This window comes from Heterodontus francisci, chromosome 1, assembly GCF_036365525.1.
Source record: "Heterodontus francisci isolate sHetFra1 chromosome 1, sHetFra1.hap1, whole genome shotgun sequence".
NCBI lineage: Eukaryota > Metazoa > Chordata > Chondrichthyes > Heterodontiformes > Heterodontidae > Heterodontus > Heterodontus francisci.
This window is the reverse complement of record NC_090371.1, coordinates 175,359,408-175,386,047: the sequence shown is the minus strand read 5'-3', so window position 1 is coordinate 175,386,047 and position 26,640 is coordinate 175,359,408. Positions and strand designations below refer to the sequence as shown.

General features: G+C 41.5%; 1 protein-coding gene across 2 annotated transcripts in view; it reads left to right on the top strand.

Annotated features, from left to right (window-relative positions):
• cds1 (CDP-diacylglycerol synthase (phosphatidate cytidylyltransferase) 1) overlaps positions 1-26,640 on the top strand; it is a 145,796-nt gene that overhangs the window by 84,281 nt on the left and 34,875 nt on the right. For both annotated transcript variants that reach the window (XM_068015017.1, XM_068015027.1), the window contains 2 exons: positions 9,775-9,914; positions 13,302-13,360. In XM_068015017.1, coding sequence (XP_067871118.1) covers positions 9,775-9,914; positions 13,302-13,360 — 199 coding nt within the window. The remainder of the gene's footprint in view (positions 1-9,774; positions 9,915-13,301; positions 13,361-26,640) is intronic.

Sequence of the window (26,640 nt, the reverse complement as noted above, 5' to 3'; positions counted from 1 at the left end):
AGGAGAGAAACTAAGCTGATAATGGTAGGAAGAAAAGTAGTAAATAAAATTGAAGGCAGTGGAAGCAAAGGCCAGCATCAAATAGGGTTAAAATAAGGAAAAATATTAAAAAGGCAAAATGAAAGGCACTCTTAACTGAATGCATGCAACATTTGTAACAAGGTGGATGAATTTATAGACAAGTAGAAGTAAACAGGTACGATCTAATTGCCATTGTGGAGACGTGGTTGCAGGCTGACCAAGGCTGGGAGCTGAATATTCAAGGGTATTTGACATTTAGGAAGGATGGGTAAAAAGGAAAAGGAGGTGGGGTAGTGTTGTTAATAATGGATGAGATTGGTACCTTAATGAGAGAGGATCTTAGATCAGAAGTTCAAAATGTAGAACCAGTTTGGCTGGAGTTGCGAAACAGCAAGGGGCAATAAACATTGGTTGGAGTTGTTTATAGTTCACCAAACATAAGTGGTAATGTGGGGCATGGTATAAATCAGGAAATTGGAGGTGTCTGTAACAAGGGTAATACAATAAACATGGGGAGTTTCAATCTACATTTTTAAAAATTCATTCGTGGAATGTGGCCGTCGCTGGCTAGGCCAGCACTTATTGCCCATCCCTAATTGCCCGTGAGAAGGTGGTGGTGGTGAGCTGCTGCCTTGAACCGCTGCAGTCCATGTGAGTTAGGTGCACCCACAGTGCTGTTCAGAAGGGAGTTCCAGGATTTTGACCCAGCGACAGTGAAGGAACGACTATATAGTTCCAAGTCAGGATGGTGTGTGACTTGGAGGGGAACTTGCAGGTGGTGGTCCCATGCATTTGCTACCCTTGTACTTCCAGTTGGTAGAGGTCGCGGGTTTGGAAGGTGCTGTCTAAGGAGCCTCAGTGTTGGAGGGAGTGAATGTTTCTAGATGGGGTGCCAATCAAGCAGGCTGCTTTATCCTGGTTGGTGTCAAGCTCCTTGAGTGTTGTTCGAGCTGCACCCATCATGGCGTGGAGAGTATTCCATCACACTCTTGACTTGTGCCTTGTAGATTGTGGACAGGCTTTGGGGAGTCAGGAGGTAAGTTACTCACTGCAGGATTCCTAGCCTCTGACCTGCTCTTGTAGCCAAGGTATTTATATGGTTACTCCAGTTCAGTTTCTGGCCAATGGTAACCCCTAGGATGTTGATAGTGATGGATTCAGTGATCATAATGCCATTGAATGTCAAGGGGAGATGGTTAGATTCTCTCTTTTTGGAGATGGTCATTGTTTGCCACTTGTATGGCGCGTATGTTACTTGCCACTTATCAGCCCGAGCCAGGATATTGTCCAGGTCTTGTTGAATTTCTACACGGACTGCTTCAGTATCTGAAGAGTTGCGAATGGGGCTGAACATTGTGCAATCATCAGCGAACATCCCCACTTCTAACCTTGTGATTGAAGGAAGGTCATTGATGAAGCAGCTGGAGATGGTTGTGCCGAGGATACTACCCAAAGAAACACCTGCAGTGATGTCCTGGAGCTGAGATGATTGACCACCGACAACCACAACCATCTTCCTTTGCGCCAGGTATGACTCCAACCAACGGAGAATTTTTCCCTGATTTCCATTGACCTCAGTTTTGATAGGGCTCCTTGGTGCCATACTCGGTCAAATGCTGCCTTGATGTCAAGGACAGTCACTCTCACCTCACCTCTTGAGTTCAGCTCTTTTATCCATGTTTGAACCAAGGCTGTAATGAGGTCAGGAGTTGAGTGGCCCTGGCAGAACCCAAACTGAGTGTCACTGAGCGGGTTATTGCTAAGCAAGTGCCACTTGATAGCACAGTCGATGACACCTTTATTTTATTTATTTATTTTTATAGATGATTGAGAGTAGGCTGATGAAGCAGTAATTGGCCAGGTTGGACTTGTCCTGCTTTTTGTATACAGGACATAGCTGGGCAATTTTCTACATTGCCGGGTGGATGCCAGTGTTGTAGCTGTACTGGAACAGCTTGGCTAAGGGCGTATTAAGTTTTGGAGCACAGGTCTTCAGTACTATTGCCGAATATTGTCAGGGTCCATAGCCTTTGCTGTATCCAGTGCTTTCAGTCGTTTCTTGATATCACGTGGAGTGAATCAAATTGGCTGAAGTCTGGCATCTGTGATGCTGGGGACTTCAGGAGGAAGCCGAGATGGATCATCCACTCGGCACTTCTGGCTGAATATTATTGCAAATGCTTCAGCCTTATCTGTCACACTGATCTGTTGGGCTCCCCCATCATTGAGGATGGGGATATTTGTGGAGCCACCTCCTCCAGTTAGTTGTTTAATTGTCCACCACCATTCACAGCTGGATGTGGCAGGACTGCAGAGCTTATATCTGATCCATTGGTTATGGCATGGCTTAGCTCTGTCGATTGCATGCTACTTACGCAGCTTGGCACGCAAGTAGTCCTGTGTTGTAGCTTCACCAGGTTGACACCTCATTTTGAGGTATGCCTGGTGCAGCTCCTGGCATGCCCTCCTGCACTCTTCATTGAACCAGGTAACGATAGAGTGGAGAATATGCCGTGCCATGAGGTTACAGATTGTGGTTCAGTACAGTTCTGCTGCTGCTGATGGCCCACAGTGCCTCATGATTGCCCAGTTTTGCATTGCTAGATCTGTTCGAAATCTATCCCATTTAGCACGGTGGTAGTGCCACACAACACGATAGAGGGCATCCTCAATACGAAGGCGGGGCTTTGTCTCCACAAGGACTGTGCGGTGGTCACTCCTACCAATACTGTCATGGACAGATGCATCTGCGGCTGGCAGATTGGTGAGGACGAGGTCAAGTATGTTTTTCCCTCTTGTTGGTTCCCTCACCACCTGCCGCATACCCAGTCTAGCAGTCTATGTCCTTTAGGACTCGGCCAGCTCGGTCAGTAGTGGTGCTACCAAGCCACTCTTGGTGTTAGACATTGACATCCCCCACCCAGAGTACATTCTGCACCCTTACCACCCTCGGTGCTTCCTCCGATTGGTGTTCAACGTGGAGGAGTACTGAATCATCAGCAGAGGGACAGCGGTAGGTGGCAATCAGCAGGAGGTTTCCTCGCCCATGTTTGACCTGATGCCATGAGACTCATGCGGTCCAGAGTCGATGTTGAGGACTCCCAGGGCAACTCCCTCCCGACTGTATACCTCCATGCCGCCACCTCTGCTGGATCTGTGCTGCTGGTGGGACAGGGCATACCCGTGGATGGTGATAGCAGTGTCTGGGACATTGTTAGGTATGATTCTGTAAGTGTGATATGTCAGGCTGTTGCTTGACTAGTCTGTGGGACAGCTATCCCAATTTTGGCATAAGGCCCCGGATGTTAGTATGGTGGACATTGCAGGGTCAACAGGGCTGGTTTTGCTGTTGTTTCCACTGCTGAGATCGATGCCTGATGGTCCGTCCGACTAACGTATGGACTGGGTAAATCAAATTAGCAGTAATGCTGTGGAGGATGAATTCCTGGAATATATGCAAGATGGGTTTCTGGAACAGTATGTTGCAGAATCAGCTAGATAACTGGCTTTTTTTAGCTCTTGTATTGTGTCATGAGAAATGGCTAATAATCTTGGCGTGAAAGAACCTTTCAGGAAGAGTGACCATAATATGCTGGAATTTTACATTAAGTTTGAAAGTAATGTTCAGTCAAAACTAGGGTCTTAAATCTAAACTAAGGAAGCTGAAGGTATGAAGGGCAAGTTGGCTGTGGTAGATTGGGACACTGTATTGAATTGTATGATGGTAGACAGGCATTGGCTAGCATTTGAACAATTAATACATGGTTTACAACAAATATGCAAGGCACAAAAACCTAGCAGAAAAAGTGATCCTACCATGACTAACAAGAAAAGTTAAAGATTGTATTAGAAGAAAGGAAGAGACTTATCAAGTTGCCAAAAAAAGGTAGTAAGCCTGAGAATTGGGAACATTTTAGAATTCAGCAAAGGTGGACCAAGAAACTGATAAAGAAAGGGAAAATGGAATATGAAGGTAAACTAGCAAGAAACAAGATCGCACTGCAAAAGCTTCTATAGGTATAAAAAAGGAAAAGATTTGCAAAGATAAATGTGGGCCCATTACAGGTAGAGACAGGAGAATTTAAAATGGGAAATAAGGAAATGACAGGGAAACTAAACAAATACTTTGTGTCTGTCTTCACCAAGGAAGATACAAATAACCTCCCACCAGTGATAGAGAACCAAGAGACTAGTGAGAAGGAGGAACTGAAATAAATTAGTATTAGTTAAAAAAGTAGTACTGGAGAAATTAATGGGACTGAAAGGTGGTAAATCCCGTGGACCTAATGATCTACATCCCAGAATGTTGAATGAGGTGGCTGAGGAGATAATGGCTACATCGGTGGTCATCTTCCAAAATTCTATAGATTCTGGAATGGTTCCTGCAGATTGGAAGGTAGCAAATGTAACCCCACTATTTAAGAAAGGAGGGAGAGAGAAAATGGAGAACTACAAGCCTGTTAGTCTGACATCAGTAGTGAGGCAAATGCTAGAATCCATTATAAAAGATATAATCACTGGACATTTAGAAAATAATGGTAGAATTGGGCAGATTCAACATGAATTTATGAAAGGGAAATTATGTTTGACAAACCTGTTAATGTTTTGAGGATGTAAGTAGCAGAATAGATCAGGGGGGACCTGTGGATGTAGTGTATTTGGATTTTCAGAAGGCTTTCGATAAGGTCCCACACAAGAGGTTAGTAGCTAAAATTTGAGCACATGGGGTTGGGGTAATATACTGGATGGATTGAGAATTGGTTAACGGACAGAAAACAGAGTAGGAATAAATGGGTCATTCTCAGGTTGACAGGCTGTACTGGAGTACTGCGAGGATCAGTGCTTGGGCCCCAGCTATTCACAACCTATATCAATGATTTGGATGTGGAGACCAAATGTAGTGGACTGAATTTTACCAGCCCCTCGATGGTGCGGGGGCTTGTAAAATTTTGTGGGGAGTGGTCCGCCTCGACTTGCGACGCCAAGAAGGGCCTGCCGCATATTACCGGCAGTGGGGGGACCTCAGTGCGGCAATCCCCCCCGCCACCCCTCCCAGTCGCCTGGTGGCAGGCCCTTCATCTCCATATGCAAATGAACGTTAATAAGATATAAATGTACTTACCTGCAGGCGGTGGTCATCCCACGCCGATTTTACATAGGAACATAGAAAATAGGAGCAGGAGTAGGCCATTCATCCCTTCGAGCCTGCTCCACCATTCATTATGATCATGGCTAATCCTCCAACTCAGTAACCTGTTCCCGCTTTCACCCCGTTTTCTGGCTGCTATTTGTGCTTGGCGTGCCTTTGGAACTTTGCATGGAGTTCCGAGGGGACAACCTGGTGAGGAGGGGGGAGTAATAAAAATTCCAGGGCGGGAGAGGTGAGGAGTGGGGAAATCAATTTTTATCGGTGGGAAGGGGTTATAGGCCAAATGTTAGAAGTTTGGGCGGAAAAGTTCGGGAGGGAAAATGGCATGTGTTGATCATTTTGAGCATTGAAATTACCATTGTGGGGGTGGGGGGGGGGGGGGGTTGGGGAAGGGCCATCCACATCTTATTTTTTAATAAAAATTTAACACTGCAGCACTTTTAAAAGTTAGAAGTAATTCTAAGGGCTTAAAGCCCTTTAAAAATGGCGCCTGCGGGGTAGCGCCGGACGCTGTTGCCAGGGGTGCGGAGGTCGCCCCTACACATCAGGGTGGCCGCTCTGCCCCCTCTATTTAAATGAGCCACCGCACGAAATATCGCGGGGGCTCCTCAGCGGCCCTTCCGTGTCGGAAGGCTGCCGGGTTGAGAGTGCACCGCTAAGAAACGCGGCGCGCAATTAAAATTCAGCCCAATATTTCCAAGTTTGCTCATGACACAGAACTAGGTGGGAATGTGAGTTGTGAGGAGCATGCAAAGAGGCTTCAGGGGGATTTCGACAGGCTAGGTGAGTGGGCAAGAACATGGCAGATGGAATATAATGTGAAAAAATGTGAAGTTATCAACTTTGGTAGGAAAAGCAGAAATGCAGAGTATTTCTTAAATGGTGAGAGATTGGGAAGTGTTGATATCCAGAGGGACCTGGGTGTCCTTGCTAATAAGTCACTGAATGCTACATACGGGTGCAGCAAGCAATTACGAAGGCAAATGCTATGTTGGCCTTTATTGCAAGACGTTTTGAGTATAGGAGTAAAGATGTCTTGATGCAGTTGTATAGCACCTTGGTGAGACTGCACCTGGGGTGTTGTGAACAGCTTTGGTCTCTTTACCTAAGGAAGGATATATTTGTCATAGAGGGAGTGCAACAAGGGTTTAGACTAGTTCCAGGGATGGCAGGATTGTCCTATGAGGAGAGATTGAGGAGATTAGGCCTGTATTCTCTAGATTTTAGAAGAATGAGAGGTGATCTCATTGAAACATAGAAAATTCTTCAGTGCTTGACAGGGTAGATGCTTGAAAGATGTTTCCGCTGGCTGGGGTGGTCTAGAACCAGGGCACACAGTCTCAGAATAAGGGGTAGGCCATTTAGGAATGAGATGAGGAGCAATTTCTTCACTGACGGTGGTGAAACTTGGGAATTCTCTACCACAGAGGGCTGTGGAGGCTCAGTTATTGAGTATGTTCAAGACAGAGATCGATAGATTTCTAAATATTAAAGGCATCAAGGGATAAGGTGGGGAAAATGGCATTGAGGTCGATCAGCCATAATGTAGTTGAATGGCGGAGCAGGTTCGAGGGGCCGAATGGCTTACTCCTGCTATTTCCTTTGTTCTTCTGCACTACTTTGAATAGTGCCACGGGATTTTAAGTTGACTTAAGTAGGCACACAGGGTCTTGATTTAATGTCTTATTCCCAACGTGGCATCTGTGATAGTGCAGTATTGTGGGGGTGCCTAACAAAAGTGCATCTGCTATGATATGCTAAATAAATAGATTATTTTGTTAAACCCTCCATTCAATTTCATTACAAAATACCACATTAAACAGTAAATCAATTAATGCCTCCCAAAATGTCTTAGCAAATGTTAGAAGTTCAAGTAGCTAACGGTGATGTATTATGTGATAATTGAAGAAGATTAATTAAGATTATATAGCCTATAAAAATGTGGAAGATTGGTAACAAATGTTGAAAATGCATCAATCAAAGGAGTACAGTAATAATTTGTGTATGGCACAATGAAATGCTCAGAGGGTATAGTGGAACAGTGTCATAGTCAAAAATTAAAAATATTACGTGTATGCCATAACTGACATCAAAGTATAGTGCTGTAGCAGTCTCAGACAGTGTTTGGTATTGTCAAACTATGTTGCATTGCACTTGATGCTTTCAAGTTGTGAAAGCAAGTGTTAACACTCAAGTTATCGATCATCTTTGAAGTCTGGTGTTATCTGTGATCGTCTGTTAGTGACCTGGTTGCCAGTGCTGTGCATATCTGAAACTTTGATCTTGAATAAATTGGTGAATCATTTGTGATTACATTGGACATTTGCAACTCCTATGAAAAGCCCTGGTACTGTGCATTTGTAAACAAGGTGTCAACATTTGATTGTCTTCTAAAGCTTTATTCATGTTATCAAACTTCTCAAATTATTCTTAATTTATTGCCTCATCCTCTTACGTGTTTACCATAGGCTGTATCCTCTCTCCTGCTTTGTTCCTTTGTCATTAATCACCCCCACGCATCGTCTAGCCCATTGACTCATCCTGTTGATTCCATTTTACTTGAGATTACATGCTTTTAGTGTGCATGACTTCACCCACTGCAATGATCGAATCACTACTTCTTGATTGCTTCCCCGTGATGGACTATCAAAATATGGTTTTTCACTTGTCAGAAATGTTGTTTCTTGTTTTTTTACACCTAACAACTATCACCTCCATCCTTTGTCTTTGTTAGTCACCATTATCTGACAGCATTATTATTGTCTTCTATCTACAGTAGTGTAATCTTTCATTTCATTGCTAAAGCTGCCTCCATGAAGCTGTTTTTTGTCAAAGACTTTGCCCCTCATTTGTCTAAGACTGCTCCAGTATCTGGGGATGATCTAATATCCTACCCGTGCTTTCTAACTTCACTGTCCTTTGTCGTCACATCACATATTTTTGTCTCTTTGGTACTTCTGTAAAATTTCCTCTCTTATTCCTTCTAAGCTGCAGATATGCCATCCATTGTGCTTTTTCCCCTAGATCCTCCCTGTTGAAATCATGACTTCTTGCATGGCTGCCTGTTCTAACTTATTCTTTACCGCTGAGTGTTTCCTTACTACTACAATCCCCAGAACCTTAAAACCAAGCTTGGTATCACTGATTTCTGATCTACTCCATACATTTTATTTTTAACCTTGGTATCCTGCAACATGGACCTTGACACATCACGTTAGTTTTCATTTTAAAAGATGTCCTTGAAGAGTTGCCTTCAAGACTTGCTTTGTTCAGGATGCAAATAACGTATTAGCAAATTCCCATCTAACATGTCTTCTTCATAATTCACCCTGGCCTAGTTTGCACCTAGGTCTAAACTGGATTAATTCAAAGCTCTGAGTAGAAAATAAATTAATTGGCTCTACAGATGAGTCTGTTTTTGTCTTTAAAAAGTTGATTATTGGTGCTGATGCCTTTATCACTGTTAATACCTTGCCCAGTAGTTTTCTCCCATCTAACTTCCTTGTTGAAGAAATAAATAACGTGTACAATATCTAATTTTTTCTTTCTAAAATGTTAAATATGATTTCTTCTCCCTACCTACTGTCTAATGAAACTGCCCAATAAGAGGCATGGCACAACTTGGTAGGAATGTGTAAATCTGATTATAATGTATAAAATATCTAAATATTGGATATTAAGTTCTTATTTTCCTTTTGCTGGATTATAGGGTATGGGTGTCCTGTTATCTTTTATTGATGCTCCCAAGGACTATGCTACAAAGTGACTGGATTCTGGTTTCTGGTCATAATTCCCTGTAGTAAATTGCTATTGTATTTTGATGGGAGATCATCTCCTTTCTCACAGGGATAGAGCGAAAATTGGAGGGCCGTCCCCTGAAGAGTACCATTGTTACTACCCCACTTATTCATTGAATTACTACCCCACTTATTCATTAAGTTATTGCCGCACTTATTGAATTACCATCCCACTTATTCATTGAAATACCATCCCACTTATTCATTGAAATACCATCCCACTTATTCATTGAATTACCACCCCACTTATTCATTGAATTACCATCCCACTTATTCATTGAATTACCATCCCACTTATTCATTGAATTACCATCCCACTTATTCATTGAATTACCATCCCACTTATTCATTGAATTACCATCCCACTTATTCATTGAATTACCATCCCACTTATTCATTGAATTACCATCCCACTTATTCATTGAATTACCACCCCACTTATTCATTGAATTACCACCCCACTTATTCATTGAATTACCACCCCACTTATTCATTGAATTACCACCCCACTTATTCATTGAATTATGTTGGGACTAGAAGAGGAGAAAAAGAGAACATTTCTATCCTTTTATATAGATTTATATTATTGGATATGACGTTGTCAGCCCAAGATGCATATCTGTCAATTTGATTGGAGCCATAAAATACATGTAGCTTATTTTTTGCACACAATGTATGAAATTATAGAAAATTCAAGTTGAAAATCCTGCCTAACTGAAAATAATCAAACATATATAGTGAAACTTCATTTTGATTTTTTTTTTAATGAAGCATTTTCACAAATTTATTGCCTTTTTTTTTTGGTAGGTACATTCTTCTGTGCGTAAATTATTTCTTTTATGGAGAAACAGTTGCTGATTACTTTGGTGGCCTGGTGCGAAGGGAAGTGCCACTTCAGTTCCTGGTCCGCTATCATCGCTTCATCTCCTTTGCTATGTATCTAGCAGGCGAGTCGAAATTTAGTATATATTCAAAGTGTTGTAGGTCTTTGAATTACTTCAAATCTTGTTACAGTACTGTATGCAGTAAATCTGAATTTATTTGTTGTGAAGCAAGACTCTGGTAAACTGCTTCCTACAGTTGTAAAAGTTAATTTATCTTTGAATAATTTAGCATGTTTGCTTTTATCTGTTTCCACTTGTAGCAGTGTGTACTGTAGGTAAAAGTGTGAATAAGTGCACAGATATTGTTTAGCAATTCTGAGTATTTTATTTTGATTTATATTAGTATTGGAACATGGCAGGTGGCCTGTAATAAATCAGAGTGCTGGAATACATGACAGATCGATCAGCATATGTAAAGAGAAAAGGCAGGTTATAATTTTTTGGGTGATATGTAACCTTTATCAAAATTGAAAGATGTTTTTAAAGATCATTCTGCCATGGACTTTGCACCATTCCCCTCCAATCTAGAGTTTATCCTTGGAGTAGTTCAGCCATACAGACCAGGAATTAATAAGAGTTGATGCCCAATTAGCTGATCTTAGCAGCACTGGCAATAGGAAATCCCTGGGTTAGGGAAGGGTAAATTGGTCAGGAATTTTGGTTTTTTGAAAATAGTTACTTACGCACAGATGGAGGCCACATGGCCTATTGTGTCAATTACAACTAATCCTACTATGCTGCTGCCTTCCACACTCCACACCAATCCCTGTATCTTACCCTCCACATATTTATCCATAAATGATGCAATGATCTCAATCTCTCCCTGTATTCCATGCTGCAACATTAGTATTTTTAAAAATCTGCTATTCCCTCTCTTAGAGATGCGTGTTGGAAGAATAGCATATTCCTATACACTTAGAATATTTTAATTGCATTCTTGAATTTTTTACATTATTTTGTAAAAAAATGAAAGATAGTCTAGATGAGCAGTAAAGGTCTCGCAACATGACTTGCTATTTGACAATTCTAATGATCTTGGAAGGTGAAAACTAGTTATTGAAAACAGATGGCAGATTAGTAAATGGAGCAATCTGTACCAATTTCTTTAATTTTGTCTTCCATTTGATTTAAAGAAAATTATAAATATGTATTTTGGAACAGGGCACTTCTCCACTTCCTGGTAGCTTAGCTGTTTTGCTAAGCCTTTTGCAAAACCCATATATGGTTTGAGATGTAACTCTGAAACAAGCTTATTGCTCGTAACAATATGTAGGAATAAAACAGTCTTGCTTAAAAAAAAAAGTAACTGTCACCAGCAAATCTGCTCTTGAATTAGGAGGTCTAATTGGCATTTTCTTTGAACTGATATTTCAGGCTTTATGTCTGCTTATTCCTGGAACAATTCAGCTACTTATTCAATCTTGAATAAAACCAATCAACTGAAATTGAAGTTCATCTAAACTCCCTGCCTCTACTGTGTGTGCTTCACAGCTATAAATCAAGTTAATCAATTTAATTGTTCAGTATTATATTTTTGTACTCTGATAATGGAGTTAAAACAAAGCTGAAGAATTTATATTGAAGCTAGTGTGCACATGGATTGTGATTGGAAAGTTTGTTTGAATTTTAACACAGGTGTCAAAATTGTGAGTTGCCATTTAAGTTAACACCCCCCCCTTCCCTCCCCCAAAAAAGCCTGGCTCAGGTATAAAATTTAAACCCCGGGCCCAACTGGATAACAGCCGACCCGAACCCGACATGTAGTCGGGTAGCCAGGCTTAATTCAGAGTGCGGAATCCGGACTGCACGTATCCCGCCTTGACGTCCCGAATGTTCATTTTTTTTTACTTCCCGGAGCAAGGCAGCACCATCCATGTCCAGCCTGACCTGACCCGAGCCCGAATGTTGGACCCGAAAGAGAGACTCCACCCGCACCCGCACCTGACACGTGTCGTCTGGTCTGGTGGGGTTTGGGTCGGGTAGCCACGCTTTACCTCCCTCTATAAAACTGATATAATGTACTTTAGTTGGCTCCTTTACTTAAGGTCAAAAGCATTTAAAACTGTAGAATGCAATTCCTTAAGTAATTTGTACAGCATATACATTTCTAGAAGGCAGATATTGGAAGTTGGTTGGTGTAAATGCAGCAGTGTATTGTTTGCGAACAGCGTAGGTTCACAAGGTCATGAGGATGGCCAAGAACCTTCAACAAATTTGATCTTATCCTTCCAGATTAGCAAACCTCAGCCCAGATTATTTGAGGTCAGCTTTTCTCTTATCTCTATTTATCATTATTGACTATTACATTAGATTTTTTAAAATCGATATTTTAATTAGTTTTTTTTAAAAATAAGACTATTCAGAATACTTAAACACCCCATCTGCAAACTGTGTATTAAAAAAATGAACACCAGATAGTAATTACAGAGCTGCCGTTTAATTTGAAGGTAGCATTGTGATTGTCCTAAATTCTGAATTGAAAATTAATGGGTGTATAACCTTTCTGTGAACTCCAGTACTCAACTCGAGGCTCAAAAATCCACCTCAGAATCTTAGTGTCGATCTGTTAATTCTACAGATGTTAAATATTTTCTCCACTTCCATTTTTTTTGATCTGTTTGTATTGTGGACAGTAGAAGGATAGATGACCAAGCTGCACCTGTGTGTCTACCAGCTCTGAAACTGGTGCCATGCACAACTGTGCAGATGGATGAGCAGCTTCCAGTAATGCTTTGAAGTTGGTCCATGAAAGCAGACGCGGATGACTCCTATTTACTTTACAGTTTGTTCCTTTTCCTCCTTCCTTCCTCCTCCCCTGTAGAGAAACCCCCAAATCCTTAATGAGCTTCTTCGCATGAAGGCACACCTGAGATTGCAAATTTGCTGTTGACATGAACTCCTGTGCTAAAATTCCATTCCACGGAATATTGGTGTCTAAATGGGTTTCGATGATTAAGTGTTGGTTCCATTTTTGCTTATGGTGGTCACATTGCTGAACTAACAATTTGTGATGTAATTGCTGCAAATAATTAAGAAATGATAGAATTTGATCTTAGAATTTCCAGGGGGAGCAAGAAGAGAGGGATTTCCACTGCTAGTTATGATCATAAATGATCAACATAAATCACTATCTTCCTCCTAGACGTTCTGTGAAAGTCAGTATATATTATTCTGCTATGTGCTCTACAAAGTAAGTAGTGTTATTAAAATTTTAACTAAATTATTTCATTAATTTTTAATGTGAAGATTTTTCAGGCAGTGAATTGCCTTATTACAGTTGGGTATTAGCTTAAGAGTGACCTATAATAACTAGTAGTAAAGTTAGAAAATTTACATGTACCTTAGAGGGTTGCATGAGATGGTGTATTAGAATGGCTTTCACCATAACTCTTGTATGTGTTTTTGGTGCGCATTGAGAAGACTAATGTACTTCCTGCTGTCATTTTTCAGGCTTCTGCATGTTTGTACTGAGTTTAGTGAAGAAGCATTACCGGCTGCAGTTTTACATGGTGTGTATCTAATATTTCCTTTGTAGTTATGAACGTAAGTGGAGAAGCTCTCCATTATGCTACAAGTTTTAAAAATATTTTCTGTAGTAAATGACCAACCAGGTTTCGATGATGGGGTCTAGTGGCACAGAACCTTGGCTTAAGATTAGCACAGAAGAGTCTCTTTATGCTACACAAAGACTCCTAAGTAAAAATAAGTTGAAGATTCTGATACCAGTTCCTGACAGATGCATACTCACAGCACAAAATTACTGACTATTTGGCCCAAGTTAGTTCTAAGTTTGCAGTCTTATTCAGAGACCATAAGAATGGATCCTGTGGAGAATTGCATCTTGGTGCAATGCTATCAGGATGCTGTTATGAAGTTGAAGCTAAGGCATATTGTTGAAGAAGACAGACAATTTTGTTGTGTTATGTATGCAGTGGTTGTTGTCTGTCCCATTTTGGAAATTTCTAAAATGTAAATGAGACACCAAAAGTCTATTATTAAAAAGAAATCTGTTTTCTCCCTTTTTTGTGTCTCTATAAAATGGAAGCACTATTTGTTATAGTTTTCAATTAAATTTCACAGGAACAGAGAAAGCATGAGAATTCAAATTAGTATCCCACCTCTTCACCCACTTGTATCCTGTCCCTGCTCAGTTGTCAATATGGCAAAAGGTGGCGATTCGCTACCTGCCCTCTGGGAACACTTCATTCTGACACTCTGGTTAGATTTGAAAAGTGTTTCATTTCACAGCGCTGACATCCTTGATCCCAATGAGCACAGAAATTAGCACAGTAACTTAAAAAAAAATAGTTCCCTGTATTACAATAGCTTTTCAGAAATCAGAGACAGCCTCTTTTGATTGAAGGTGGTGGGAGGAGTTCGGTCCTATTGTATATCAATCTTCTATTGTGAAGATAAGAGGTTAGTTTGAACATGGCATCCAAGCAACTGGATCATTAAAATCACTAAATGCATACTTGATCTTGATTTCCATTGTATTGCCTGTTCGAACAATGAGAACCTGTCTAGCCAGTTTATTACCCAATTTACAGTTGATTTAGTATGTTTCCATAGATTATCAGGTCCTTAACTCATTTGAATCATTCAGCAGTGATAGCTTTAAAAAAAAATCCACCATTTGTTAAAAATAGTACAGTCACTGTGAGGCAACTATGGAGTGACCTCTCCATGGCGCATGCCACGTTGCATAAATGCATATGTTCTTTAAATTTGACCCTGCGGGGTCTGATTTCATCTGTTGAAAACCACAAACCAAATGCACTTACATGTGCTAGATTTGAAGTAACACACAATAGGAGATTAAAATTTGAATGAGGCACATATCAATATTTGAATATTATAAATATATTGCATTGATGTATTATAAATATATTGCATTGATGCTTTACAAGCTGTTGTGAGGTAATTTTATTTCTCTTCTAGGTTTTCTGTCCAACTTTCTTCTCTAATCTCCTCTTTTGTGTGATAACTCATGTTAGTTCCTAATTCCACTGTGCTAGCAGCTCTGTTACCAAACTGAAGTGGCTTTTTTCATGAATAAGGTTAAAGATAGTTGCTGCCATACTATTTGCTTGTGAGGCTATCATCCTCATCTGATGCTCATGCTTGCATTTTTGTTCCTCCAAATTCTTTTCTTTTAACTATACTATTCTGAAGGTATTTATGGAACTGTGATACAGTTTAATTGTACCAACAGTCTGCCAGATATGTCATCTAGTCAACAATTCTTAATTTGTGAGCTTGGGTAGCGTATGCCTGTTTACCCATTACAACCTGTTGGATCATGTTCTTATTCTCTGCCTAGATGCATGTACATCCATTGGATATGATCAAAATTGAGCATCTAAATAAATTCATTTGTTCTAGCCCTGAACTCAGGGATGCTGACGAGCAAATGATTTAGGAACAGAAATGGACCATTTGGCCCCTCGAGCCTGCTCCACCGTTCAATAAGATCATGGCTAATCTGTTTGTGTTTTGAATTCCGCACTCCCATCTACCCCCAATAACCTTTGATTCCCTGGCCTAACAATCTGTCTACTTCTGTCTTAAAGATATTCGATGACCCTGCCTCCACCACCTTCTGAGGCTGAGTGTTCCAAAGTTGCACAATCCCCTGAGAGAAAAACTTTCTCCTCATCTCTGTCCTAAAAGGGCGAACCCTAATTTTAAAACAGAGCCCCCTAGTTCTGGACTCACCCACAAGTTGAAACATCCTTTCCACATCCACCTTGTCAAGACCATTCAGGATCTTGTATGCTTCAATTAAATCTCCCCTCACTGTTCTAAACTCAGTGAAAACAAACTCAGTCTGTCCAACCTTCCCTCATAAGACAACCCGCTCATTGCAAGTATCAAATCTAGTAAACCTCCTCCTTCAATTGCATTTACATCCTTCCTTAAATAAGGAGACCAAAACTGCACGCAGTATTTGAGATGTGGTCTTACCAATGCCCTGTATAACTGAAGAATAATATCCTTACTATCATTTTCAATTCCTCTCGTAATAAAGGATAGCATTCCATTAGCCGCCTTTATTACTTGCTGCACCTGCACACTAACGTTTTGTGACTCATGCACAAGACCGCCTAGATCCCTCTGCACCTTAGTATTCTGCAGTCATTCTCCGTTTAAGTAATACTCTGCTTTTTTTTTCTTCCTGCCAAAGTGAGTAACTTCACATTTTCCCACATTATACTCCAACTGTCAGATTTTTTTCCCACTCACTCAACCCATCTATATCAGTCTGTAACCTCCTTATGTCCTCTTCACAACATACTTTCCTACCTATCTTTGTGTCATCTGCAAATTTAGCTACCGTGCCATTGCCCACCCTCATTTAAGCCATTGATATGAATTGTAAAAAGTTTAGGCCCCAGCACAGACCCTTGCGGGACTCCACTCGTCACATGCTACCACTCAGAAAAGAACCCATTTATGCATACTCTGTTTTCTGCCAGCCAGCCAATCTTCTATCCATGCTAATATGTTACCCCCTAGACCATGAGCTCCTACTTTGTGCAATAACCTTTTATGTGGCACCTTGTCAAATGCCTTCTGGAAATCCAAGTACAATGGTTGCTGCATTATCACTGCTCATAATTGGATTTATCAAAACCTGGGAAAATAAAGAATCTAATTCTACTTCCTGTGTTTTTAAATACAAGGTTTAAAACAATGTGCTTTTTTTATAGCAGATATTCTTAACTATTAAGTCCCCACTGTGCAATACTACCAGCTCAATGACCCACTTCAAAACTTTACACAAGTTGCAGCTTGAATATTGGCAAATACTGGTTATAGGGAAATTGTTAAAGAAGGTTCACTGTTGTCTTTTCATCATTTGGGTGGCGCAGTGGTTAGCACCGCAGCCTCACAGCTCCAGTGACCCGGGTTCAGTTCTGGGTACTGCCTGTGCGGAGTTTGCAAGTTCTCCCTGTGACTTTGTGGGTTTCTGCCGGGTCGTCCGGTTTCCTCCCACAGCCAAAGACCTGCAGGTTGATAGGTAAATTGGCCATTGTAAATTGACCCTTGTGCAGGTAGGTGGTAGGAGAATTGAGGGAAGGTGGGGATGGGGTAGAGAATATGGGATTAATGTAGGATTATTGTAAATGGGTGGTTGATGGTCGGCATAGACTCAGTGGGCCGAAGGGCCTGTTTCAGTGCTGTATCTCTCTATGACTCATATGCAAGAGAAAATCCAGCATTTATAATCAATACCATGTGAAAGTTTTTCTTAGTGTCCATCTTACACTTCTAAGAAAATAATTTAGCCAATTAACGATCTCCACTCAAATCAAAAATCATAATATGGAGTGCTGAATCATAGTCTACTTTAGATGCACAATTTCAGCCAGAACTCTCTCAAACATGGTTGTTAGACACTAGAATAAAATAATGTTGGATGCAGTGAAATCCAATGTGCACACTAATTGAAGCTATTGTAACAGTGCTTGGTGGCAAATCAATTAGATTGAGTTAAATCAGATATTGGGATGTATTAGGTTATTATTGAGCCAAAATATTGAGGTAGTCCTACCACTTTCCAAATCATTGGTGCGACTGCACTTTGAAAACTGTACAGTTCTGGTCACTAGTGCATAAAGAATATTGCAGCTATTGGTACAAAATATTATAATAGCAGAATGATTAGGGGAAAGTATTATGAGGAGCGATTATGTACATTGGGCAGGTTCGCACTGGAAAAGAGAAGGTTGAGAGGCGATGTGATTGCTGTTTTTAGGAACTAAAGGGACTAGATAATATAGACAGTGACGAGCTGTTTAACCTTGTAGGACAGTAGAACCAGAGGACAGCCTACGCTTGAAGGCAGGTAAATTCAAAATTCATCTGCAGAAATATTATTTCAGTGATTGTGATAAATCTATGGAATAGGCTTCTTAGGGAGATGATGGAAGCAAATTGTATTTTCATTTAAATTAGATATATTTCAGAAAACATTTTGGGATACAGTATATGAGTAATTTAAGGTATGACTTATGATGAGTGTAGCATGCTTGGGAGGAACAGATGGCTTTGGACCTAAAGCTCCCACAGCTTTTCACAACTGGGGTTGTTTCCTTGCCTCATGGTTGGGTCTGCTATAGCATAATTGACATTGATTACCAAGATAAGTCAACAACTCCATCATCGTATCATGTGACTATCTGGTTGGTAGAAAATGAATTAAAGTGGACCTTGATCTTTTTTCATCAAGCAATTCCTATTTTCTTAAAGAAAAAAAAGCTTGCATTTATATGGTACCATTCATGGCCACAGGACATCCCAAAGCACTTTACAGTCAATGAAGTACTTTTAAAGTGTAGTTGCAGTTGTAATGTAGGATATGTGGCAGGCAATTTGCAGCCGAGATCCCACAATTTGGTAATGAGCAGATAATCTCTTTTTGTGACGTGAATTGAGGGATAAAAAATGCCGAGGGTACCGAAGATAACTCTCCTCTTTCAAATAGTGCCATGGAATCTTTTAGGTTCACCTGAGAGGGCAGACTGGGCCTTGGTTTAACATGTCATTCGAAAAATGGCACCTCCAACTGTGCAGTACTCCTCAGTACTGCACTGGAGTGTCAGCTTTGATTTTTGTGTTCAAGTCCTGGACTGGAACTTGAGCCCACCACCTTCTCACCCAGAAGTGAAAGTGTTACAACTGAGCCATGCTGACACTGTGATGTTATGAAATGCATTGAAGCCCATCTACTGGCATAACTCTGACGTCTTTGGCTGGTAGGTTGGTGTACCTGATAGTAAATGTTAAAAGTGACTGTTGTGCTGGAGTGCTTTTATCCTGTTGGCGAAACAGATATAACAACTTGCTGTGGTTCATTCACTAGGAATTGTTGTGCCATTATGCATAATTTATGTTTCAGATTGTTAAATAATGTTTGAAAGAAATTTGTACTTTCTCTTTCAGTTTTTATATTTTCTTCATTTTTATATTAATCAACCCGTTTGTATCTCTCAAAATGTTTGCATTAATTGCCTGTAGTATAGTCGCTTGGTAGTACAGAACTTGAGTATTGCTAAAAACACAGACATTTTGTCAAAGTATTTTGTCTTGCCCTCAACAGGACAGCATGCAAGAATACCAATGTAAGGGAAAGCAACAAATTTATGCTATGAGAAGAGAGTGCTGATTGCTTCGCAAGTGGACTCTGGTAGAGGTGTTGTCATGGAGAATGCACCAGTTTATGGTGACTGATAGTTAACTGCCAAGCTTTGTGTAAAATTTAAAACAGGCAGTTTGACTCTTGATTGGTCAAGACATTGCCCTGAGGAATGAACTAGCAAATGGCTATCACCTATTTTGTTTAGCTGAAACAGGCACAATGTGTGTACATGTTCTTACGGTCTGCAAAGAACAGGGCCCTGTGTATTGATATATGTAGCTTCCAGTACATGCAAATGCGCCACACTGTGTGCCCGACTGACAATCATTGGTTGTCAGAGTAATTCTTAGCACACTGAGGATTATTTAGCAAATGTTGTCCAATCATGGAATCACATCTAATGTTGGACACTGTGTTTTAAGTTTTGCAAGCACGGGCTGGTTGGGTACGGTCTGTACCTTGCCTTTTGCGAACAGCGGAAGGGACATGTAGTTTGATACGATCCACCAGTCTTTGGGACGTATGGCCTATATACCTAGCATCGCACTGGAATTCATATATCACATTACTCGTGGCTTGGCAGCAGCATCCTGTTAGTGGTGAACCCCACACGTGTTGCTATTGCATAGTAATAGCTAGCTTCACCTGTTGCTTAAATTTTTGGGTTGCATTACCTTTCCAGGGTAATCTGAAGTAGACTGGGCACTTTATGACGGCCTTAGGCCTGTTCACAAGTTTGCGTGATATACAGAGAGAAATGGTCTGATCAGGGTAGCCATTGTCACGCAGGATGCCTTTGATTCACCCTATTTCAGCATGAAACTTGCAGGCCCTATTTACGTGGTTGCTGATAAGGCCAGTCTTATAGCACATGGAACTGTAAGAATCCCAACGCGTGTATTGACCAGTAGTGTATTTGCCAGGAAGGTAGGCTCGCGGTAGACCTTGGTAGAGAACCCCAAAGCAGATTTCTCAACTAGCCAGTCAAGGAAAGGGAGCTCATTTGACTGCTCCATTTCAAAGGTGAATGTAAGTGTAGGATGGAGCCCATTAAGACGTGTAAGGAAATTATTACATGCAGCTGCGGATTCAAATATAGCAAACGTATCATCTACATAGCAGAAATATACAAGAGGTAGGAGGTTAGGTGTCATTTCCTCAAGGATACGTTTCTCATGGAGCCCAACAAAGAGTCAACTTGCCAATCAGTCAGCACTCTCATATAGTATAAGTTTGTTGCTTTTCCTTATATTGGTATTCTTGCGAATTGTCCTGATGAGTGCAAGACAAAAGGCTTCAACAAAGTCTGTAGTATGCTCAGTGGTTTCTTTTTCAAGGGGAAGAAAATTGTAAACGAATATCTCAAAAAATAAATTCAGAAATTTCAGCACAGAAAGGCGATAAAACCCACTGTGCCTGTGTTGCTAGCTCTACACCAAAGCAATCTATTGTATTTCCATTTGCATTTTTTCCCTTACCCTTTAAATATATTTCTCCATATTTTTCTAATTGTCTTTAATATTATGATTGACTGGGCCTCAGTAGCAATTTGTGGCAATGTATTTCATACTTTAATAACCCTCTCTTTGAGAGGGGTTAGGTGGGAGGGGGGTGTTAGGGGTTAGTATTCTAGCTTTCTCTTGCATGTTTGTAATATTAATCCAAAGTTTATACTCCTTGTTACTGATCCATTGCTCAGAGAGATAATCATTTATTATTTACTCTATCAAACCCTTTCACCATTTTGGACATTTCTATTGTATTATTCTTTGCCCTCTATGATTCAGTGAAAACAGCCCTGGTTTTTCACGTCCCTTGCTAGAACTGGACCAAGTGTCTGTTGTGGCACACTTGTGTAAGAGTGATCATTGTATCATAAGGTTTTGATGAGTAATGCAGAAAAGCAAGGAACAAAATAAGGTAGACGTCTAGATTGGAAGAGGGCTAATTTCAACACAATGAGAAGGGATCTAGCCAGGGTAGAATGGAACCAGAGACTGACAGGCAGAGCTGTATTGGAACAAAGGGTTATCTTTCAGGAAGAGATGCTTCAGGTACATTTCAACAAGGGTGAAAGGTAGGGAAACCAAGGACAGGGCTCCTTGGTTGACAAGGGAGATGGAGATTATGATGAACAAAAAAAAGAGGGTGTATGATGCATGTCAGGTGAACACATCAAGTGAGAACCAGGCCATATACAGTAAGTTGAGAGGTAAGGTGAAGAGGAAAATAAGACTGGCAAAGATAGAACGTGAGAATAGAATGGCACTCAACATAAAAGGAAACCCAAAGATCTTCTACCGGCATGTAAATAGTAAGCGAGTAGTAAGAGCTGGAGTGGGGCCTAATAGGGACAAAGAGGGTAATGTATGTTTAGAGGTGTAGGGCTAGGCTAATATACTTAATGAGTACTTTGTATCGGTGTTCATTAAGGAAGTGGAATCTGACAAAATATCAGAAGCAGAGAGTAGGGATAATGGATCGGATAAAAATTGAGGGATGGGGAGGTACTAAAAAGGCTGGCTATGCTTAGGGTAAATAGGGTCACCTGGTCCAGATGGCTTGCATCCCAGGTTGCTAGAGGAAGTGGAGATGGAGATGGTGGAATGGCTTTCCATAATCTTTCAATCTTTCCTGGATACGGGGGAGGTGCCAGAGGATTGGAGAGTGGCAAATGTGACACCCTTATTCAAGAAGGGGTGTAAGGACAGTCCTAGCAACTGCAGGCCAGTTAGTTTAACATCAGTGGTGGGTAAAGTTTTAGAAACAATTATTAAGGAAAATATCTAGACACTCGGAGAGGTTTGAGTTAACTAAGGATAACCAGCACGGATTTGTAAAAGGCAGATCATGTTGATTAATCTAATTGAATTTTTTGATGAAGTAATAGAGAAGGTTAATGAAGGGAAATCTGGTGGATATCGCTTATATGGATTTTAAGAAAGCATTTGAAGGTACCACATAAGAGGCCGGTTAAGAGGTTTGAGGCTCATGGAATACGAGGGTCAGTGTCCAATTGGATAAAAAAAATTGGCTTAAGGACAGAAAACAGCGAGTCACAGTCAATGGTTGTTTTTCAGACTGGCGGATGGTAGACAGTAATGTTCCCCAAGGGTTAGTGATGACACTGTCATGAAAGCCCTCTATGCAAAAGGGGAGTTATTAATTTCATCGGTTGGAACCTTACATTAGCATTTTGATGGAAAAAGTCCCACAAGTAACCTTTTGAGAGAAGAAAAGCAGCCAAGATGGCCACTGCAGTTTATATTTGAAACATCAGAAGATTAAAGTGGAGACGAAAAGTCTCATCAGGCCTGACCAGAACAATAGCTTGCTCTCAGTGATTGAATTACCTAGAATGGATTTATCAACACGGTTGTCAAGGCTATCTACACCCATTGACGTGGAAGGAGCCAACCCCCTCCAAGTGTGACTGGACATCCTGAGGCATATTGCACCTTGAATCTCAGAAGGTTCCAGAAAAACCTCATTAAAAATAAATGGGCTTGATAGAGTCATGTGACTGCCTGCACGCCACTCTGAAGAAACTAAGCTTTGTCACACAGACAGCAGTAACTGAAAAGCCATTAATGAAGCAGGTGCTCTCTCTTTCTCTCCTTTCTTTCTTTCCTCCTTTCTCTTTTTCTCCCTCCTCCCCCCACTCCCCCCCTCCCCCCAGAAAATATCAAGAGAAGATCTGGCTGCAACTGGGAACCCCCTCTTCAACAATTCTAAGATTCATGAGTGAATTTGAGAGTGAATGGAAAATGAATGTGTGTTTTCCTTTTTTTTCCTTTTCCATCCCTTTAATGAAATGCTCCCATCATCGCATTTCATTCTGTGGGTTCGGAGGTGTCATGAAAACCTTGTATGCAAAAGGGGAAATATTAATTTCATCGGTTGGAACCTTACATCAGACTTGTAATGGAAAACATCTTACAAGTAATTTAAAAAAAAAAAAAACTGGCAGCCAAGATGGCCACTGCAATTTATATTTGAAACACCAGAAGATTAAACTGGAGACCAAAAGTTTCTGCAAGCCTAGCCAAAACAATGGCTTGTTTTCAGTGACTGAATTGCCTAGAATAGTAGAATGGCTTTCTCAACACAGTTGTCAAAGCTATCTAAACCCACTGACTTTGAAAGAGCCAATCCCTTCCAAGTGTGACTGGACATTTGGAGGCATGTAACGCCTTGAATCTCAGAAGATTCCGGAAAAACCTCATTAAAAACAAGGCTGCATTTGCTGACAATGCAATCACTAGGTGGCACTGTACTGGCACATGCTCAAATGCAGCCTGTGCCACCTAAATGTCACAGTCTGCGACATAAAGATAACTGCCAGGAGCCCGTTTGCGCAGCTTGGAGCAGTCTGATGCCATCAGCGGCCAGCTGCACTGTCAAGAATCATTTTGTAAAAACAAAGGGGCTTGATAGAGTCATGTGATTGCCTGCGCAGCTCTGAAGAAACTGTAAGCTTTGTCACAGACAGTAGTAAAGGAAGAGCCATCAACGAAGCGGGCTCTCTTTCTCTCCTCTCCTCACCCACCCCCCCCCCCCCACCCCACCCCCCCAAAGAAAATATCAAAAGTTCCGGCTGCAACTAGGAACCTCCTCAAGCCCACAGACCACTTCAGCCAGCAACCAGGGGATGAGAATCAATCCCCTCTTCTGCCTTCAGGAGCCCTGAGCAAAGCAAGCCCACCACTGCATGTGGCCCAGCGAAGACTTCAAAGACTACAACTTCAACTGAGGGCTGTTGGACACTCATACTGTATTTAAATTCCATTTATTCCAGACTGTAATCCAACCACCAAATCTGTTTCCCTCTGTAATCTATTTGTGTGTATGTGACTCATATGAATGTGTGTGTGAATGCGTAGTGTATTTTTAACCGAGTTAAGAGTGTTAAGTGTAATAAACTTACCTCTTGTTTAAATTCAAGAAAACCTGTCGGGTTCTTTTACAATCACATTAGGAGCAACCCCTCATTGAGGGGGTGAGCTGAAACACAGTGTTTAAACAAAAAGATAAAACCTGTTGCGGTCAAACGAGAGAAGGGACGAAAGGGGAGCCTTAGACCTCCCTCCTCACCTGGCTGTAACAACACCAACCTTAGAAGTGTGGCAAACAGTGAGGATGATATGAACCGCCTGCAAAAGGACATAGGTAAACTAGTGGAGTGGGCAGGCAGGTGGCAGATGGAATTTAATACTGACACGGGTGAGGTGATGCATTTTGGCAGAAGGAATAGGGAGAGGCAATATATGCTCAATGGCACAGTTCTAACGAGTGTGCAGGAACAGAGGGGCCCGGGGGTACATGTGCATCAATCTTAGAGTCATAGAGGTATACAGCACAGAAACAGGCCCTTTGGCTGGTTGTGTCTGTGCTGGCCATCAAGCACCTAACTAATCCCATTTACTGGCACTTGGCCTTCCTGCCTCCACCACCTCTTCAGACAGTGAGTTCCAGATTCCAACCACCCTTTGGGTGAAAAATTTTTTCCTCAAATTCTCTCTCAATCTCCTGCCCCTTAAATTAAATCTATGCCCCCTGGTTATTGACCCATCCGCTAAGGGAAAAAGTTTCTTGCTATCTAACCTATCAATGCCCCTCAATTTTGTATCTCTCAATCATGTCTCCTCCCCCCGCCTCCCCCTCAGCCTTCTCTGCTCTAAGGAAAACAACCCTAACCTTTTCAGTCTCTCTTCATAGCTGAAATGCTCCAGCCCAGGCAACATCCTGGTGAATCTCCTCTGCACCCTTTACAGTGCAATCACATCCTTCCTATAGTGTGGTGCCCAGAACTGCACACAGTACTCCAGCTGTGGCCGAACTATCGTTTTATACAGCTCCATCATAACCTCCCTGCTCTTATATTCTGTGCCTCGGCTGATAAAGACAAGTATCCCATATGCCTTCCTAAACACCTTATCTACCTGTGCTGCTGCCTTTAGTGATCTATGGACAAGTACACCAAGGTCCCTCTGACCATCTGTACTTTCTCGGGTCCTACCATCCATTGTATATTCCCTTGCCTTGTTAGTCCTCCCAAAATGCATCACCTCACACTAGGATTAAATTCCATTTGCCACTGCTCTGCCCATCATACCAGCCCATCTATATCGTTCTGTAATCTAAGGCTTTCCTCCTCACTGTTTACGACACCACCAATTTTCGTGTCATCTGCGAACTTACTTATCATACCTCCTATATTCACCTCTAAATCATTAATGTACATTACACACAGCAAGGGTCCCAGCACCGATCCCTGCGGTACGCCACTGGTCACAGGCTTCTACTCGCAAAAACAACCCTTAACCATCACCCTCTGCCTCCTGCCACTAAACCAATTTTGGATCTACTTTGCCAAATTGCCCTGGATCACATGGGCTCTTACCTGCTTAACCAATTTCTTTATCAAAAGCCTTACTAAAGTCCATGTAGACGACATCAACTGCTTTACCCTCATCTACACGTCTAGTCACTGCCTAGAAAAATTCAATCAAGTTAGTTAGACATGATCTCCCCCTGACAAAGTCATGCTGACTATCCCTGGTTAATCCCTGCCTCTCCAAGTGGAGATTAATCCTGTCCCTGAGAATTTTTTCCAATATTTCCCCAACCACTGATGTTAGACTCACTGGCCTCTAATTACCTGGTCTATCCCTGCTGCTCTTCTTAAATAATGGCACCACATTCGCTGTCCTCCAGTCTTCTGGTGTCTCTGCTGGCCAGAGAGGATTTGAAAATTTGTGTCAGAGCCCCTGCTATCTCCTCCCTTGCCTCACATAGCAGCCTGGGGTACATCTCATCTGGGCCTGGGGATTTATCCGCTTTTAAGCCCGCTAAAACAGCTAATACTTCCTCCCTTTCAATGCTAATATGTTTAAGTATATCACAATCCCCCTCCCTGATCTCTACACCTACATCGTCCTTCTCCATAGTGAACACAGATGAAAAGTAATCATTTAAAACCTCACCTATGTCCTCTGGCTGCACACATAGATTGCCACTTTGATCCCTAATGGGCCCCAATCTTTCCCTGGTTATCCTGTTGCCCTTAATATACTTAGAAAACGGGTTGGTATTTTCCTTTATCTTGCCCACTGGCGTTCTTTCATATCCCCTCCTCGCTCTTCTAATTACTTTTTTTAGTACCCCCCCCCCCCCCAACACCACCTATACTCCTCTAGTGCCTCTACTGTTTTCAGCACTCCGAATCTGCCATAAGCCTCTTTTTTTTTTCTGATCCAATCCTCTATGTCCCTTGAGATCCAGGGTTCCCTGGACTTGTTGGTCCTACCCTTCACCTTAACGGGTACATGTTGGCTCTGAACCCTCACTATTTCCTCTTTGAATGACTCCCACTAGTCTGATGTAGACTTTCCCACAAGTAGCTGTTCCCCGTCCACTTTGGCCAGATCCTGTTTTATCATATTGAAATCAGCCTTCCCCGAATTCAGTACTTTTATTTTCGGTCCATCTTTGTCCTTTTCCATAACTACCTTAAATCTTAGAGTTATGGTCACTATCCCTGAAATGCTCCCCACTGGCACTTCTACCACCTGTCCGGCTTCATTCGCTAAGATTAGGTCCAGTACCACCCCTTCTCTTGTAGGACTTTCTACGTGCTGGCTC